General features: G+C 47.1%; 1 protein-coding gene across 2 annotated transcripts; it reads left to right on the top strand.

The window, feature by feature from the left end:
• Positions 1–1,192: 1,192 nt before the first annotated feature.
• Positions 1,193–18,077, top strand: LOC101516136 (caspase-6). Of its 2 annotated transcripts, none has more exons than XM_004594557.3 (7): positions 1,193–1,319; positions 8,361–8,403; positions 9,199–9,345; positions 10,071–10,147; positions 11,426–11,601; positions 13,590–13,749; positions 17,589–18,076. In XM_004594557.3, the coding sequence occupies exons 1-7, from the start codon at positions 1,280–1,282 to the stop codon at positions 17,828–17,830; spliced, it is 885 nt and encodes a 294-aa protein (XP_004594614.2). In that variant the 5' UTR covers positions 1,193–1,279; the 3' UTR covers positions 17,831–18,076. The 2 variants fall into 2 exon arrangements, with proteins under 2 accessions (XP_004594614.2, XP_012785089.2); XM_012929635.2 differs by having other exon boundaries at positions 1,242–1,475; positions 17,589–18,077.
• The last annotated feature ends 446 nt before the right edge of the window (positions 18,078–18,523 follow it).

The following is an 18,523-nucleotide window of genomic DNA, read 5'->3' as shown; positions in this document are numbered from 1 at the left end:
CATTCAGTTTCAATTTCATAAACTAGTTTTCTGATGTAGTAAGAATCAGGCATTCCTGTCAGCTTTCAATCTTTGTGTATCAAATTTTTGCCCCTTATTTACGCATCACATAATAGCAAATGTTTTGAAAGTAAAAAAAAATGAGGACCTGGTGTGGTAGCCTAGTGACTACAGTCCTCACTTGCATGCATCGGGATCCCATATGGGTGTCGGTTCTAATCCCAGAAGCCCTGTTTCCCACCCAGCTCCCTGTTTGTGGCCTGGGAACGCAGCTGAAAACAGCCCAAAGCTCTAGGTCCCTCAACCTGCGTGGGAGACCAGGAAGAGGCTCCAGGCTCCTGGCTTTGGATCGGCAGCAGCTCTGGCCATTGTGGTCGCTTGGGGAGTGAATCATCAGAGGGAAGATCTTCCTCTCTGTCTCTCCTCCTCTCTGTATATCTGACTTTGTAATAAAAATAAATAAATCTTAAAAAAATAAAGTAAAAAAAATAAATTTTGAATGCATTGGAAATACTGCCTCAGTATATACTTCTATGTTTTCTTAGCTGTAAGTAGGCTACATTTACACACACACACTGGTGGGGTTTTTTGTTTGTTTGTTTGCTTGCTTATAAAAAATAGTAACAGTAAGATCTTCCGTTGGCCCTCTACATTCCGAAGCCTGAAGAGTTGGATGAAACCATCTTCAGCTGCTCCATCTTACAGCAACCACCCAAGGAGGGGCTACCTCGGGTTTGCACTCCTGCAGACAGCATTTTCAGGGTGAGAAAACAAGCTGCAATCGTGTGAGTTTGCTAATGGCTTCCTTTCATGTGATCTACCTGTGAGGGTCAGAGCTGAAAACCCGGTTGTGGTCTCCTGTTGTTTGTTAGCCCAATCCCTTAAAACACAGCATTTCAACGAGGCCCTCTCACAGCGGTAAGGACTTGCCATGAACCTGCAACTCGCCAGGGAGTGGGAAGAGCAAACACCTGGGCCTGCTGAGCTCAGCGCAGGTGAGGCAACATCGCCTCCGCGGGGCAGCTTGCACTCCCCGAGGCCCTGGCTCTCCGGGTTTGGAGGAGGGCGGGAACACCTGCCCTACCTGGGGCCCACGCGCTGCAGAGCCACGGACCAGGAACACGAAATAGGAGGGAAGCCCGGGGCGGGTACGACGGGAGCCTCGGGGGGCTGCGGGTGGCCGGAAGCCACCGTCCGGGGGCGGAGCGGCTGCGAAGGGGCGGGGACAGAGCGCCCCGGGATTCAGGAAGCGGAGCCGAACCGGACCATTGATCCCGCGATGAGCTCGGCGACTGGGCTCCGCGGAGCTCGCTGTGCAGGTAGGCGGGGGGCAGCGCGGGGACGCCGGGCAGGTGCGCGCGCGGTGCGTGAGCGCAGGCTGGTCGTCAGGGACGCAGGCCCGGCGCCCCGAGCCAAGGGGACGCGCGGCTCCCCCGCACATGCTGGACGGGTTCCAAAGGCGGCGAATCCCGCAGGTAAGCACTTGGGTGAGATCCGGGCAGCTTCGGGTTTGGGTACCGCACGGTATCTCCGGGCCCCGGCCGCCGTCACTGCCACCTCACCTCCTTGTCGGAGCTGGGTTGGCCCTGGGGCGTGCCCCTACCGTCTTTGTCCGCTGCCCGGGAGCTGCTGGCTGGCGTCCGGCCTTTTAAACTTTAAATGGCTGGGACTTCCCCCACTTTGCACTTGGCGATTTAGGAAAAAGTTAACTTTGGGGAACGGAATCTCGTTTTGTTAACGTGCTTTTGCGTAAAAAGGAAAAAGAAGTGGCTAAACCGAGTAGCAACACAAGCAATGTTAACTGGCAGTGTGCCTGGGCGTCTGTGGCTACCGGGCTTAGCCTGAAGGGGAAGGCTAGGCCTTGGTGAGGTCCGGCTGTCCCCTCCTCCTCCACATATTCTCCCCCTTGCTCTGCCCTTATCCCTAAACTCTAGCAGAAAAATAAACAAAACAAAACTCCCCGCCTTAACCTAGGGTCACGGAGCAAGCCTTTATTTTACAGCAGCACAATGAAAAGCTTGCTCCAAAGGCAAATTATGAAAGCCATAGGGGCAGCTCACCAGTGGCCTGGGACAGGGCAGGCTGTGTCCTGTGCCGGCTTTTTTCCAACAGGTGGTGAGAAGTGGGCATGGGGCAGGGGTTCCCTGACCCTGCACCAGGGCTGATCCTGCCTGATCCTTTGCTCACCTGCTACCTTCCTCTTGTCCACTTGGCCGCGCCATCGTCTAAGTCTAATGTGGGTTACTCAGGGCGGGATGTTAAGTAGCATTATTGGCAATGTAAGAGAGAGCAGAGACATGGCAGTTGAGGAAAATGCAGTGTTAGCAGAATGACTAAAGGTTGGACAAGCGAACATGCTGGTTAGAAGGGTAGGAGGGCCCTCCATGATGCCAGGGGTGACTGGTGGGGACTTTGGTGTTTGACCCCAGCTCCACCTCTGGCAAGCCCCACCCACTTACCCCAATTTCAGGGCCATGGAGCTGAGGGGAGATTATGTATCTACAATGCAGGCTGTCCTGCAGATGGTGGTTGGTGGGCTTCTCTGAAGGAATTGGCAAAGGGGGTGAGGAGAGAAAGGGGCGATTGGTTTTGTAAGACCTGTGCAGATTTAAGCAACAAGAAGATACGATCTATTGATCTGAAAGAACAGAAACAGGAAGAGCTCAAGACTCCCCTGTGTGCTTGGCGGTTGCAGCTCAGGGTGGTGGGCACAGTGGTGCGAGGCAGCTTCAGGACTGAGACACAGTGTTTGGGGCTTCTGTGCCCCATGTCAGGAGCACCAGCCCTGTGCCTCATGCCAGCTGCCAGCCTCTGAGCACCCTGGTGGTGTTTCTGATGAAAAGATGATCTCAGTACTTGGCTGATCTAAGTACTGAGGGAAAATGCAAGAAGTATGGAATAAGCTGCCTGGAATCCATAGCTGCATTTTGTGAGATGAAAAAAAAAGAAAAAAAATGACCAACCGAGCACTCAGCCTCCCCTGGGATTTCTTCATCTCTTATGGGTTATGAGTCATCTAGTGAGAACTACAAACCCCAACAAAAAAGGCCAGGCAAAGTCTGCTGCTCAGGTGTTCGTGGTTGCGTGTGTGTGTGTTGGTGATGGCAAAAAGCTTGAAAAAGCAAATCACCTGGTTCTGATTCTCCCCTACCCCGCTATAGTTTTAGGGCTTCCCCTTCCCCATCACAACTTTGTGCCAATGCGAGAGAAACAAAGTTTCCACAAGAACTGTAACAGATTTTGTAAGCATTCCCAACATCTAGAGTGATACCTGCACTGGCAGTGGTCATAACCTGGTACCTGTCCCCTAAGGCAGGCAGTGGTGTGTGGTGCACATCCTTTGCCTCCTCACTGCCCGTTTTCCCTTAAGGCACAACCAGCTGCTGCTTCACAGTGGTATCTTTCCCGTAGTTTGTGCAAGGTGTCTTGCCTCCTGCCAAGTGCGTTCCTGCATTAGGGATGGGTCACCAAGACTGCGTTGTGATGCCTGCTGCAGGCCCGTGCCAGGCGCCAGCAGAAGCTCTCCTGCGTTCCCAGTGTCAGCGCTGCTGTGAGCTGTGGAGCCACCAGCTGCAGAGCTGATCAGGTTCTGTGCAATGAGGCGTCTGCAGTCGTCTTCTAAGAAATCCCCTGTGCATGTCATCATAGTGCACTGAACGGATCTGTCTGCTCACACACTCACGTCACACTGGGTGAAAGTTCACATGAAGGATCAGAGGGAATGCACTCAGAGTTCAGCAGGAGCAGAAGCAAAGCTTCTGGACTCAGTTTCCCTCTATAGTCATAGCATTAAAATAACAACAAAACCCTTTTATTTATCTTTTTTTCTTTTTGGCAATTTTTTAAACTGTCTTACTAAGACTGCCAAAGCTGTTTACTTTCAAATTGAAATGGAGTTTTTAAAAGTATCTATTTCATATAAAAGGCAAGAGTGAGAAATCTTCCATCCACTGGTTATTCCCCAAACGGTCACAAAAACCCCAGGCTGGTACAGATCAAAGCCTAGAAATAGGAGCTCCATTCAGGTCTCCCACATGGGGTAGCATGGACCCAAGGATTTGGGCCATCTTCTGCTGCTTTCCCAGGCGCATTAGCAGGGAGCTACATCAAAAGTGGAGTGGCTGGTCTTCATGGAATGCTGGTGTTGCAAGCAGTAGCTTAACCCATTGCACCTACACAGTCCCCCTTCCCCCAAGAACTGACCTACCTAACTGGCTTCGTAAAACTAACTCATTATCTCTAAGTCTATAGGTCTTGAATAAGCTAAGACCACCTGGACTGGCATCTCAAATTATGTCATCTGGGAAGTGTTGGGAAGGTCCTTTGAGAATAAAAAGAGCTGTATAGACCCAATCAAGGATGCATGACCAGGGGACAAGCATTTGGCAAAGCAATGAGTTAATGCCTCTTTGACACCTAGGTCAGAGTGAGCACTTGCTTTAAGTCCTCACTGGGCTGTTCCTGATACAGCTTCCTTTTTTTTTTCCTGATCCAGCTTTTTTTTTTTTATGTTTATGTAGTTCCAGGTTTTATTTTCACAATCACCTTTCTGCAGGAACAGTAATTTGTATTTCTGTATCTATACATTTACTATCCCACTCATCAAAGAGTTGGGAAAAATGAAGTTTTGAATAAAGCACAAAATTCCATACACAAATACCAATCTGAGTATGTACAAATAAATCCAATATATTAAATACATTCTGTAGACTTACAGGATAAGAGAACATTGGATACTAGATTCTGAGCATATTCTTTTTTTTTAATTTATTTTATTGTATTGTTGTTGACAATCTTTACATAGTTAATTACGGTTAAAAAAAAGGTTCAGGGGGTATAGGGAAGTGGGTAATACTATTATGTCCATATTGTTTCCATCATGCATCTGAGGTAAAGGGGGATATTGAGGGAGAAGCCCCACCCAGTTTCCCACCCACCCCGAGTCCCGGATGTGGGGCATGCTCTGAGATATTTGCTCAAGTGGTTTTAATAGTTCTCCAGTTATGAATCGCTGCCAGTTTCGCTCGATGAGGTCGTCCACTGACTGATATGGTCCATCATAAAGTCTCCGTTTGCCCCATATTTCGCTGCCAGCATATAGCTGAGATGAATGATTGACTTGTTCTGTCTTCTGTCTTTTCTTGGTTAGAGTTCTGAGTCCAGCAGTTCGATTCGGGAGATCTCCAAAGAAACTTTGAGGTATTCCCAGAGCAGATTCTTGTATGTTCTAGCAAGCACAGGGCCTGGCACAGTCCGATTCTGAGCATATTCATGCAGACTTTCATTGGGTAAAAAGGATGACACGATGGTTTTAGAAAACCATTTTTCTTGTAAACACAGTTTTCCATTTCTGACTGTACTCTCAGGAAAAAAAAACAGACTTACAGAAAAAAGAAAACACTGCTTATGGAACCGATGTTTTTCCTTAGAGGCCATATATGATGACCCTGCCTTCGAAGGAACGCTGTCGTAGGCAGAGGAGGCAGAGGGACAGGCCCCTTATGCTGTCTGAAGCTCAGGTGTATCGCTGTGATGGAAAGCATGGATTTGTTTAAATTTACACTATGCAAGGACAGTAACACGGAAACAATTTTTTTTTCTGGGACTGTGATGGTCTATTCAGTCTGTAAAGTGCCGCTCAATCTGCCCAGACCAATCAGCTAAAATGAGTATTCAAGTGACTTGGCCGGCAGGGTCTGCGCCATCCGCACCCGCACTGTCAGGACACACTTAGCTGAGGGACGCAGCACTGCCCATGAGGCACTACGCTGCTGTAATGATACGGGGAATCAGTGAAGCAACCTTGAAACAGCAGATAATGACTTGGGAACTTGAACTGCTGCCAGCCACATGGGAGACCCTGTTGAGTTCCTGATCTTTCCATTCTGAAGTGAATTAGTAGAGAATTGAAATCACTCGTTCTCTCCCTCCCTCCTTCCTTCTCTCTCTCTCCCTTTCTTAGTTTCTTCCTTTCTCCTTTTCTCCCTCTCTCCCTGGCCCTTCTCTCTTCCTCTCTCCCCCTCCCTTCCTGTCTCACTTTCACTCTCACTTAAGAGGCAATGAAAGAAGTGGAGCTGTCTGGTGCTCTGCCTCAGGAGTGGGGTTAGTTTTGTGCTCTGTATGGGGCACAGCTTTGGCGAACCTTGGGGCCAGGAACAAGAACAGGGAAGCTACAGCCACCCTCTCCACCAGTTGAGAGACTGGTTGCTTATCAGGCTGAGCAGGAGAGAGCTCGGGGCTGAAGGGGACAGTTGGCTTGTGGACAGGTGGATTTCATTTTCTAGGTGTAAAGCAGTTCTGTTAGTTCACAATTTAGTCAACTGAAAGTTAAGAAGGTGAAGCTATCAGAAACAGGCAGGTCCTGGGCTGCTATGGCACATGGGAGGAATGACAGGCCTTTGCTTTCTCCATCAAGCAGGTTTGTGGGGCAGAGTGTGCCAGGACAAGTGTGAGTTGTAAAGAGCCTGCCCACCTGCCTTGCAGATGCCCCAAGCAGAGACGGGGCAGCCACGGAATAGGCTGCTTTGGGCCCTCCGGTAAACACACTGCTCAATTATCACTCCTTCCTCCCACAATCCGAGGCTGGCCGTCTAGGTTGGCCTGCAGGAATCTGTGTTTGCCAGGGTGGATTTTGGGAGGAATGAGTGGGAAAGGACTGCTGAAGGGGGCTTGAGCCAGATTATGACCTCATCTGCTCTTCAGTGTAAGGGATGTGTCTGGAGGAAACACTTCGCTGGGGAAGAGGACACATCCCTGTTGGTTGGGGGTGCATGTCAGTCGTTCTTCCCTGAGAGACCCCAGCTAAGGGGCACATCTTTCTGTACTGCTCATGTTCCTCTTTATCCATAGCTTTCTCCCCCACTAAGATGTGGTTTTCATGAGCTAACAGGAGATTTCATGGTGGCCAGGTCCTTACTGTGGAAGATGCTGCACTTTCCACACTGCCCAGTACAGAAGCTGCTGGCCACACATGATCATTTAAATTGATTGAAAATAAATTTGGGTTGGCACCGTGGCATAATACACTAATCGCCATGTGTAAATACCAGCATTCCATATGGGCAGCAGTTCACATCCAGGATGCCCCTCTTCTGAGTTAGCTCCTGCCTGTGACCTGGGAAAGCAGTAGAGGATGGTCCAAATCCTTGGGCCCCTATACCTGTGTGGGAGACCCAGAGGAAGCTCCTAGCTCCTGACTTCCAACCACTGCAGTTCTGGCCATTGTGTCCATTTTGCCGCCGAACCAGCAGATGGAAGATCTCTCTCTTCACTTTCTGTTTCTCCTTCTTTCTCTGTAGCAATATGTCTTTCAAATAAAAATCAGTGATTTTTTTTAAGAAAATTTGTAAACATTTGAGTTCCTCAGTTGTAGCAGCTGCCCTTCCTGGGCTCAGTAGCTTCCATCCGTGGGAGAGTACTACTAAGAGCAGTTCTATCAGCATGGAACGCTCTCTCTCAGCACTGTTCTGGAGAGCAGAGGAAATGGTGCCAGGCGCCCTGGAGGGTGGGGATCTGACCCAGTGAGAAGGGAGGGGTGGACCTTGTGGCACAATGAGTCAAGTCACCGCAGGGGATGCTTGCTGCTACTGTCAGAGTGCCTGGGTTGGAGTCCTGCCTCTGATTCCTGTCAGCGCCCTGGGAGGCAGGAGAAAGAGACCCAGGCACGTGGGCTGTCACTGCACCCATGGAAGCCTTGGATGGATATATTGGCTCAGGCTGGCCCAACCCTGGCTACTGTGGGCAGCTGGGGAGGGAAGCAGAGAATAGGAAAGAGCCTCTTCTCTCCAATGTGTCACTGTGTGTGTGTGTGTGTGTGTGTGTGTGTGTGTACACACCTTTCCGATAAATAAACATTAATAAGCAAGCAGGAAGAGAAGGGTTCCCTTCTAGGATATCGAGGCAGGTGTATCCTTCAGGGGATGCAGCTGCTAAGCCGTGGGCAGCCCTGCCTTGCCTTTAGCTTCCTGGGCAGATCAGAGGGTGATGCAGGGTTGACCAGGGCTGGGTCAGCTGTACATGACTCGGGTCCTCCCTCCTTCAGGAAATATTTGCACAAATGTTTTCTGCCTGAATAAGTGCTGTGCTGTTACATTTGAGCTCGCTCACCACAGACTGTCCTGCTTTATGAGAAATGGGCTGTGTGGTGTTTTTTCCCTTTCTAAGAGTATTTGCTGTCTTGCAAGTCAGAGTAGAGGTCAAGAACACCTTGAGCTGTTAGTATAGAGTTCTTGTATTACTGAGAAGTTTCCTGTCACTTCTGGGGTCTTTGCATTTGGAAGTCAGAAGTCGGGTGGGAGCTCATGCCATATTGGACCACATGAAGTCAAAATGTTAACAAAAGTCAACTTTGTTTTTTGTAGATGGGGAGCAGAACATGATAGAAACAGATGCCTTCTTTAAAAGGTAAAATGTACATTTTTTAAAAAGATTTATTTATTTTACTTTAAAGAGAGTTACGCACAAAGAAAGACAGACATCTTACATCCACTGGTTCACTCCATAAAAGGCTGCAACAGCCGGGGCAGGGCTGGTCCGAGGCTGGGAGCCGGGAGCTTTCCCCGGGTCTCCCATGTGGGTGTAGGGGCCCAAGGACTTGGGCCGTCATGCTGCTTTCTCAGGAAATTGCAGGGAGCTGGATTAGAAGTGAAGCACCTAGAAAGCGAACTGTTGCCCAAATCAGATGTCGGTGTTGGGCTCTAAAATGTGCTATGATTTTTGTTTTGTTTTTGTTTGCTTATTTTTTTTTTAAAGAATAGAAATCTCTTACATGAATTCGGAGCAAGAGTGGGATCTGGAGCTAGACAGCAGAACTGAATATGAAGAGTTTTAGCTTCTGGGGGAGTTGGTTGATAGAAGAGTAAGGTAGTGGATGCACCTGATTATCAAAGGGCTGGGAGATATTCAGGATGCTTAGTCATTGGTCTGGCTTGGGTGAGGACCTAGAGTTTGATCCTGAGCTGGCTGTTGTCCTTGGACATGGGATAATGGGAACATGAGGAAAAGACGCAGCTGTTGGGGACGGGAGGACGTGTAACACGCCAAGCGGCATGTGACTTCTGTTCACCAGCTGGTGCCGTACACTGGCAGACCATCCACCTGGCAGAGCAGGAGACAGCTGACCTGCCTCCGTCCCCATGTTGCCCTTGGGCTGGCACAAGCTCATTCCTAGATATAATTGTTGATACTTCTCATTAACAGGGATGTGTTTGATCCGGCGGAGGAGTACAAAATGGACCACAAAAGGAGAGGGATCGCCTTGATCTTCAATCACGAGTGGTTCTTCTGGCACTTAATGCTGCCAGAGAGACGGGGCACCAATGCAGACCGGGACAGGCTCACCCACAGGTGACCAGGTTTATCTGCATGTCCAGAGAGGACACTTGAGGAGCAGTGCCAAAGGATCTGTCATTCTTTGTGGGCAGTGATGGTGGTCCCAGGGCCTTGCTTGGATCCTTTAAGAGCTCGTCCACATTCTTTTTTTTTTTTAAGATTTATTCATTTTTATTACAAAGTCAGATATACAGAGAGGAGGAGAGACAGAGAGGAAGATCTTCCATCCGATGATTCACTCCCCAAGTGAGCCGCAACGGCCGGTGCTGCGCCGATCCAAAGCCAGGAACCTGGAACCTCTTCCAGGTCTCCCACACGGGGCCGTCCTCGACTGCTTTCCCAGGCCACAAGCAGGGAGCTGGATGGGAAGTGGAGCTGCTGGGATTAGAACCGGTGCCCATATGGGATCCCGGGGCTTTCAAGGCAAGGACTTCAGCCACTAGGCCATGCCGCCGGGCCCTCACTTGCTTTCTTTACCTTCTTCTGGTACATGTTAGCAGGTGTTATATTGTCACTAAATCATCTACACATAGACAGAAATATCCTAAATGGAGCAGCTATCAATATAATTAAGTGTTTTCCTCCTGAGGGAGGTCAAGGATTGTAATATTTGATATGTTCTTTGTAAAGGAAAAGGAAATTTTATTTGTCATGACAATACTGATAGATTCCTCCAAGGTAAGAGTATTCAACAACACTGAGAAGTTCATCAGCTAATGTTCAGTTTAATCTGTCACCAGGTTTAAAGAGCTAGGCTTCGAAGTGAAGTGCTTTAACAACCTTAAAGCAGAAGAACTACTGCTCAAAATTCATGAAGGTAGGTAGTTGTGCTGTCAAATTGTTTTCTTCCTCTGATGGGACTGAGTGCTTTGTTCTGTTCTGTAGAAACAAGTACAGACAATGAAGTATTGGGTGAAAAAAATGATTTATTCATTTCAGAGGCAGATTTGGAACACAGATACAGACACACACACTTCATTCCCCAGGTGGCAGCAACAACCCAGGCTCAGCCAGACCAAAGTCACGGGCCCGGATCTCCATGCAGATCTCCCACATGACTGCAGTAACCAAGGACCAAGGCCATCTTTCCCCAGTGCATTAGCAAGGAGCTAGATGAGTAGTGAAGCAGCCAGGACTCCAACCCACTGCCCATTTGGGATGCTGACATTATAGGCAATGGCTTAACGAACAGTGCACAACCCCAGGACCCCAAAATGTGTTAATACAGCATAGGTTATCGGTTTGGCAGAAATGTTATCAAATTTGGAGATGCTTGGAAAAATTTGGACTTGTGAGGTTTAAAGGTGATAGATCATATGTTGCCATCTGCTACTCAAGAAATGAATGAAATGACTTCTGCATTTTGCATTTAAAGTCTGAGAAGCAAATCCTGCAGACACTGGGTGGGATAGACCCATTGTTCAGTTGCTTCCTGCCCCATTTTATCACTGGCTTTGAACAGTGTCACTGTATCTACATTATGGTTTCTGTCATCTCACTCTGCAATAAGCTGTGCTAATTGATCATATGACTTGATGGTCACTGCTCCCCGGAGGTTTTCAGATCACCTGCCAGTGACTGACAATAGTGATCTTTGTGTGTCTAAGAGAATGTCTTTAACACACAGTCCACTGTAACTTTGACTGGTTGCACGCCAGGAAGACTTGGGCCTCCTTTGTGCTCTTGATGCTGCTGCCTGCTGCGCCAGCGTTGTCCTCAGTTGTGGCATGCTGGGGTTGTACCTCTGGACCTTCCCCAGCTGTTCCAAGGTCTCTGTTCACTCAGATAAACTTTTAATCCTGGGTTATAAAGGAACAACGCCCAACCCTCACAGTGGTATGTTCTAGATCCTTATTCTGTATTTCACAACAGCTACTGAAATTTGGCCAATATCTCTTACTCTGAACTTTGTAAAAATCACTTATAAAATGGTAATGAAAGCTGTGTCTCATTACAGATGTACTGATTAAAGCACAGCAAGTTTTCCCTCTCTCACAATCACCTACATGTCTGTGTTCTGTATTAGTAAATGTCCTGAGTCTGTGTGGATGACAGACATCTTCATCTCTGTGTGCACTCTTGGGCATTTTTGCAGCGTCCACCTGCAGCCACGCAGATGCCGATTGCTTCGTGTGTGTCTTCCTGAGCCATGGCGAAGGCAATCACATTTATGCCTATGATGCCAAAATTGAAATCCAGACATTAACTGCCTTGTTCAAAGGAGACAAATGTCCAAGCCTAGTAGGGAAACCCAAGATATTCATCATTCAGGTAAGGCTGCTTGTATGAATTATAAAATCTGTGGTGATTATAAAAGTCTTAAGGCCAATTTCAGTGATATTTGTTTTTAACAGGTTTTCCATCCTCTGGGTTACTCCCCAAATGGCCACAGTAGCCAGATCCTAACCGATCCAAAGCCAGGAACTGTGAATGTCCATCCAGGTCTCTTACTTGGGTGGCAGTGGCCCAAGGACTTGATCATCATCTACTGCCTTCCTGTGCCCGTTAGCAGGAATCTGGATTAGAAGTGATCTAGCTCCCCGCTAATGGCCTGGGAAAGCTGCAGAGGATGGCCCAAGTCCTTGTCCCTGCCACCCATGTGGGCCACCAGGCTTGACTCCCCCTCCTCAGAGCAATGTTCTGTGGTAATTGGGAAGGTGCTGTATGAATTTTGGCCACAGTTGCATTTTGAGTTGTTAGTAACATGTAAACCCTCTCAGTATTTTTATTATCATTCTGTAGTATTTGGATTCACATTTGAGGTGGCTCTCACAATAACAGATTCTCCTGCTTGGCCAGGGCCAGGGACACCTGCGAGAGATGCCTGCTCACTGAGCATGATAGCTACTCTGACTGGCCTCTGAGAGCTGGGAGAAGAGGAACTCCAGTCCTCGAAGGCCTCAGCTTCATGTTCCCACCGCACCATGCTTGCCTGCTGACCCACCATTGCCCTCTGCTTATCTGTGTCCCCACCTCTTAGGATGCCAGTCCTGCTGGGTTAGGGCCCCAGGGCACCTACTTAACCTTGATTACCCCTTGAAAGACCTTGCACCCAAATACAAATCTGAGGTAGCAAGCTGGGGCTCAAGGGCAGAGATGGGGAAGGAGAGCACAGTTCAGCCTAATGCACTTGCCCTTGGCCTCCCAAACCAGCCCTGGGAAGTGCACTTCACTGAGGTGGAAACACAGAGCACCATGAATTACTGTCATGAAGGCCAGGCCATGCCATTTCCTTCTCTACAGGGTCTGCGGCAGGAGCCCAGCCCCCTAAACCCCATCTGCTGGTGTTCTGATGAAATTCATACCAAAGATTTCTCCTTCTTAAAAAAGATTTTTTGAAAGATATATTTATTTAAGTCAGATTTACGGAGAAGGAGATAACAGAAACATCTTCCATCTGTTGGTCCACTCCCCAACTGACCGCAAAGGCCAGGGCAGAGCCAGTCTGAAGGCAGGAGCCAGGAGCTTCTTCTGGATGCCAAAGGTTTGGGCTGTGCCTGACTGCTTTACCAGGCTACAAGCATGGAGCTGGATGGCAAGTGGAGCAACCAGCGTAGGAACCAGTTTCCATATGGGAATCCAGTGCATGCAAGGCAAGGACTTCTAGGCTACTGCACTAGACCCTTACCAAAGATTTCAAAGGAGATGATAACCCTTGGAGCCACATGTGCGATTCATCCGTAACAATGTTAAGAGCTGTGGAAGCTTTCTCCTCCCCTCCAGTATCCCTCAGCCACCATAATTTGATGTGGAGTTGAAGATGTCAGTTTCCTACTAATTAAAAGCTTAAATAGGTAAACAACTGTGTCAGCTTGAGTGGGCTTTAAATTGAAAATTTCTTTTTGTAATTTATTTCAAAGAGGGGAAGAAACCGATCTTCCATCACCTGGTTGTACTCCCCAGGAGGCCACAACATCTAGGGCAGGACTGGTCCAATCCTGGGAGCTTCATCCCAATCTCCCGTGTGTGTGCTGAGCCACCCTCTGCTGCTTTTCCCAGACCATTAGCAGAGAGCTGGAGTGGAAGTGGAGCAGCCAGCACCCACGCGGGCACTCCTGTGGGCTGCCCACATCGCAGGCTGCACTTTTCCAGGCTACGCCACAACACTGGCCCCAAATCTGAATGTTTTTGAACCACAGATACTGTGGTTTCTTATTCCCTGCAGCAAGGTGTGCTGTTTTACATTCCCTGGGAAACTGGAAGCACTGGGAAGACAACAGCAGGCACAGAAGGTCGTTTTTTTCCTCCTTATCTTGTAGGCCTGTCGGGGAGACAAACACGATGAGCCCGTCATCCCATTGGATGTGGTGGATCATGAGAAAGGCGCACAGGAGAGCAACGTGACAGAGGTGGATGCGGCCTCGGTCTACACCTTGCCTGCTGGAGCCGACTTCCTCATGTGCTACTCTGTGGCTGAAGGTATGTTGGTGTTTAACACAGACACAGAACTGGCTCTGGCCAACTTCCCGCAAGGCTTGCCTTACCAATGTTGCTTTTTGTGTGGTTTTGTTAATAACCATTCCAACTGGAATGAGATGATACGGCATCAAGTTTTGGATCTGCACCTTCATGACGGCTAATGATACTGAACATTTCTTTGTCCATCTGTTGGTCATTCGTGTTTTTTCTATGAAATGTTTATTCATGTCCATTGCCCATTTTTAAAAAATATTAGTATTCTTGCCTTTTTGAAGATGTATTTATCTATTTGAAAGAGCTACAGACAGCGAGATACAGAGAGCAAGAGTTATCTTTCATTCGCTGGTTCTCTCCCCAGACCTTTGCCACGCTGAAGCCAGGAGCTTCACCTAGGTCCCCCACACAGATGCACAGGCTTCTCCAAGGCAGTTAGCAGGGGGTTGGATCAGAAGCGAAACAGCAGGACCTGAACTGGTGCCCACATGGGATGTTGGAGTCACAGGCCTTACCCACCAGGCCACAGTGCATCCCCTTTGCCCAATTCGTAACTGAACTTTTTGTTGTTGACTATTTTGAGTTGCTTTTATATTCTGTTAATCTTTTGTCAGATGAATACTTTGCACATTGATTTCCTGTTGTGTGGATTGTCTCCAAGCACCAAATATCCCTTCTCAGGTGTATGTTTTTGTTGATTTATTTAGAATCATTGTCAGTAGAAACATGAATTCATTTCTGAGGTGTCTCCTCCCTTGGTGTATGTGTCTGCCTTCATGCCAGTACCATGCTGCTTTAGTTGCAGTACCTTGATAGTATGTTTTAAAATCTGATGTTAGGATGCTTTCTATTACATTCTTTTTTATTCAAAATCCTCTGACTATTTGGGGTCTGTTGTGCTTCAGCATGAATCTTAGGAGTGTGTTTTCTAGTTCTGTGAAGATTGTCATTGGTATTTGATGCATATGGTGTTGAATATGGAAATCACTTTCAATAGCATGGAATGTCACTAACAGGAAGTAGCACAGTAGGTAAGATGCTGCCTGAGCTGCCTGTATCCCATAGGGAATCTGTCACAGTGCCTCAGGCCAGTGCTGGCCGTGCCCCGAGGTCCAGCTTCCTGCTAATGGCACAGGGAGGCAGCAGGTAGTGGCTCAAGTGGTCAGCTCTCTGCCACCTGCATGGGACAACTGGGTTGAATTTGTGCTCTTGGCTTCAGCGTAGGCTGATCTTTGCTGTTGCAGGCATTTGGGGAGTAAGCAGTGGACAGAAGATACAGCTCTCTCTTCCTCCCTCTCTGCCTCTTAAGTAAATTGAATCTCGAAAGAACATATTTTCAGGGTGGGCAATAAGCTACTGCTTGGGATGTGCATATCCCATATTGCTGTGCTTGTCTGAGTTGCAGCTCATTGGCTTGTGTTCCCAGCTTCCTGCTAATGTAGTCAGGAAGGCAAATGAAGGCAGAAGTGCTTGGGGTCCTGACATCCAGTGGGAGACCAGTCCCTGGCTTTGGCCTGGCCCATGCTGAGTTTTGGTGAGCCTGATGTGAGTGAGCCAGTGGATAGAAGAACGTACTGACATTCTCTACTTTCAAATAAAAGTAAATCAATACTTTAAAAATATTGATTCTTCCAGCCCAAGAAGTTAGGAGTCCTTTGTGTTTGTGCGTTCTCTAATTTCATTCATTGGTGTTTGTAACTTTCATTGTAGAGGTCTTTCACATCCTCGGGTAAATTCATTCCTAGGTTATATTACTATTTTTAATAGCTGTTATGAATGCTATTGAACTTAATGTCTTCACAATTTCCTGTTGATGTATGCTATTGAATTTTGTGTTTGGTTTTGTATACTTACATCTTCACTGAATGCCTGTGGTAGGTCTCTTGGAGTTTTCAGAATACGGAATCATCTGCAGAGAGACAATTTGCATTTTCCCTTTCCTATTTGAATGCCTCTTATCTTTCTTGACTGATTTTTGTAGCTAAAATACTCAATGTTATGGTAAACAAGAGCGGTGAGAATGAACATCTTAGAGGAGGTACTTTCCACTTTCTCCTGCACAGTAGGATTCTGACTGTGAAACTGTCATAAGCAGCCTTAGTCATGTTCTTGTTTGAACCATGCTTGCCTGCGGACCCGCCATTGCCCTCTGCCTGTATGTGTCCCTACCTCTGTTAGGATGCCAGTCAGATTCTGTCAATAATAAAAAGTCCCCAACACAGTCCAGTCCAATACTTGATGGCATCAGCATTGAATTTTTAAAACTATTTTATTGGTTTGAAAGGCAGAGTTACCGAGGGAGAGACAGAGCAGTCTTCCATCCACTGGCTTCCTCCCTAAATGGCCCACAATGGCTGGGGCAACACCTACCCCTCCAGGTTATTACGGGTCAGTAACGACTTAGTCTTGTTATTTAAAAGAAGTGCTCCTGTTTCTCCTGGATCTCCTTTGGTCTGCTGGTTTATTTCTGTGGTTGGGCAGTGTGCTTCATTGAGCTTTCATTCTTTCACATTTCCCTTTTGCCTGTCCGTTCTTCTACGTGTCTGTTTTCCACAAATATTCTCATTCTTCTCTGGGTGTAGTAATTTACGGATATTTTTTAAGGCTGTTCTGGTAGTGATGAATTTCCTCCTTTGCTTCCATTGGGAAAAAAAAAAATTAAGATTTATTTATTTTCATTGGAAAGGCAGAGTTGCAGACAAAGATCTCCCATCAACTGATTCACTCCCTAAATGGCTTTAGCAGTCTGCTGAGCTGATCCAAAGCCAGGAGCTAAAAGCCAGAGCTGCTTCTGGGTTTCCCATGCAGGTACATGGTCCAAACGACTTGGCCCAAACCTAGCTGCTTTTCCAGGCCACAAGCAGGTACCAGAAGCAGTGTCTGTGCTTGGAGGTGGAGGATTAGTCAGTTTAGCCTATAAATGATTGATTTCTCTGTTTATGATGTGTAACTTTGGCTGGCAGCTTTTGGTTTTTCTTAAATGGAGTATGTTCTTCTGTGTATATTACACTTTCTTTCTGCTATTAGAGGGGGAGTTATGACATAAAGCATGCGTTCTCTCGTCTTGATTTATTTACACTTGCAAGTGAGAGTTGCGGAATGAGACACAGCTCTTCCATGACTGGCCCACTCCCCATCCGGCCGCCATAGCCAGGGCTGGGCCAGACCAAAGGCAGCAGCCAGGAACTTCTTTCCAGTCTCCCACATGCGTGGAAACTTTTAAATTCTTTCCTCGTGGTGTGCTTTTGAGAGTTTGACTACAACATGAAACAATGATGATCTAATCTTGTCATGTCCATCCAGGTCCCGTGGGCCTCCTTTACCTGGACATGCGTATCTTCCCCAAGGCAGGGGAAGTTTTTGGCTGTTGTTTTCCTGAAGAGGTTTGGATCTCCTTGGAACTGGCAGAGGGGCAATGTGGGCAGTTCTTTCCTTGCTGCCTGTTACTGTTCTTGTGCTCAAAGCGAGTCTGCCGCTGTCTGAAGCAGTTCCTCGGCCGTTGTAAGGGTGGTTCTGTGTGTGAGCAGCTGGTCCACTTGATTTTCCTGGTGAGATGGTTGCCAGAGCCTCTGGTTCAGCTGCCATCTCCCTCAGCCTCACCACGCACACTCCTGTAATTCTCATCTCTCAGGATGACTGGCTGCCATCCTGGGGATTTCTTAGTGACTCTGATATCAAACTATAGAAGTAACATGATCTGCAAGTTGTGGGTGTATCTCAGTCTTTCTCAAGGATTGTTGAGACCTTCTGTAACTGGAATGTAAATGTTTTTGCCAATAACTTGCAACTGAAAGCCAGGAAACATTGTGACCTTTTTATTTTCTCCTCCTCCTCCTCTTTCTTAGGATATTATTCTCATCGGGAAACTGTGAATGGCTCATGGTACATTCAGGATTTGTGTGAAATGTTGGGAAAATACGGCTCCTCCTTGGAGTTCACAGAACTCCTCACGCTGGTGAACAGGAAAGTCTCGCAGCGCCGGGTTGACTTCTGCTTAGACCAAAATGCCATCGGGAAGAAGCAGGTCCCTTGCTTTTCCTCGATGCTAACTAAGAAGCTGCACTTCTTTCCCAAAGCTAGCAACTAGGGGCTGTTTTTTCTCAACATGTGTGTCCAAAATGTTTCCCTTTCTGTCACCAGCAATTGAGATGTTTTAAGATTTAGTGTTCAACAGAAAACTTCATGGATAGCCATGGTGGATATGGACTTAAGGGTTTGATATATAAATGGAAAAATAAATGGTCAGGACATTCCCAGGAAAGCCTACCAGCATTTGAATACTTAATCTTCTTAGTAAGCTTTACTGTTACCCAGTTTTGCCCTAACACTTGATAATTATATTTTATTAAAATTTTTAAACTCACATTCTCATTTGTATAATTTGTAGAATTGTTTTACTTGATCCTACTGTGGCTTAATAGCTGATACGATTACCACATTTTGTTGACTTTAACTGCCATTTAATCAAGCACTGTGACATTCTGAAGAAGAAATTTAAAACAGTTTTGAACCACTATTGGCTGGACACCTGCAAAACATTATGCCAGCATCTTCATCTTCTCAACATGTGTGCTTTTCCATACCAATTATAAGATTTGTGTGGAGAGACTGCGTGGATCTTCCATCTATCTCCAAACCAAGCATTTGTTTCATAGAGTGTGCTAAATGATTCAACACCAGCTACTTTGCTTTTTTCATTGTTATTAACTAAAGGTATCATCCTGACAGTTGTATATGATGTAAACAGTTCATATATATATATAAAATATAAACTGAAAGT

The sequence above is a fragment of the Ochotona princeps genome, chromosome 7, assembly GCF_030435755.1.
Source record: "Ochotona princeps isolate mOchPri1 chromosome 7, mOchPri1.hap1, whole genome shotgun sequence".
Classification (NCBI taxonomy): domain Eukaryota; kingdom Metazoa; phylum Chordata; class Mammalia; order Lagomorpha; family Ochotonidae; genus Ochotona; species Ochotona princeps.
The sequence above is the reverse complement of the archived record's forward strand: the minus strand, read 5'-3'. Positions and strand labels throughout refer to the sequence as shown.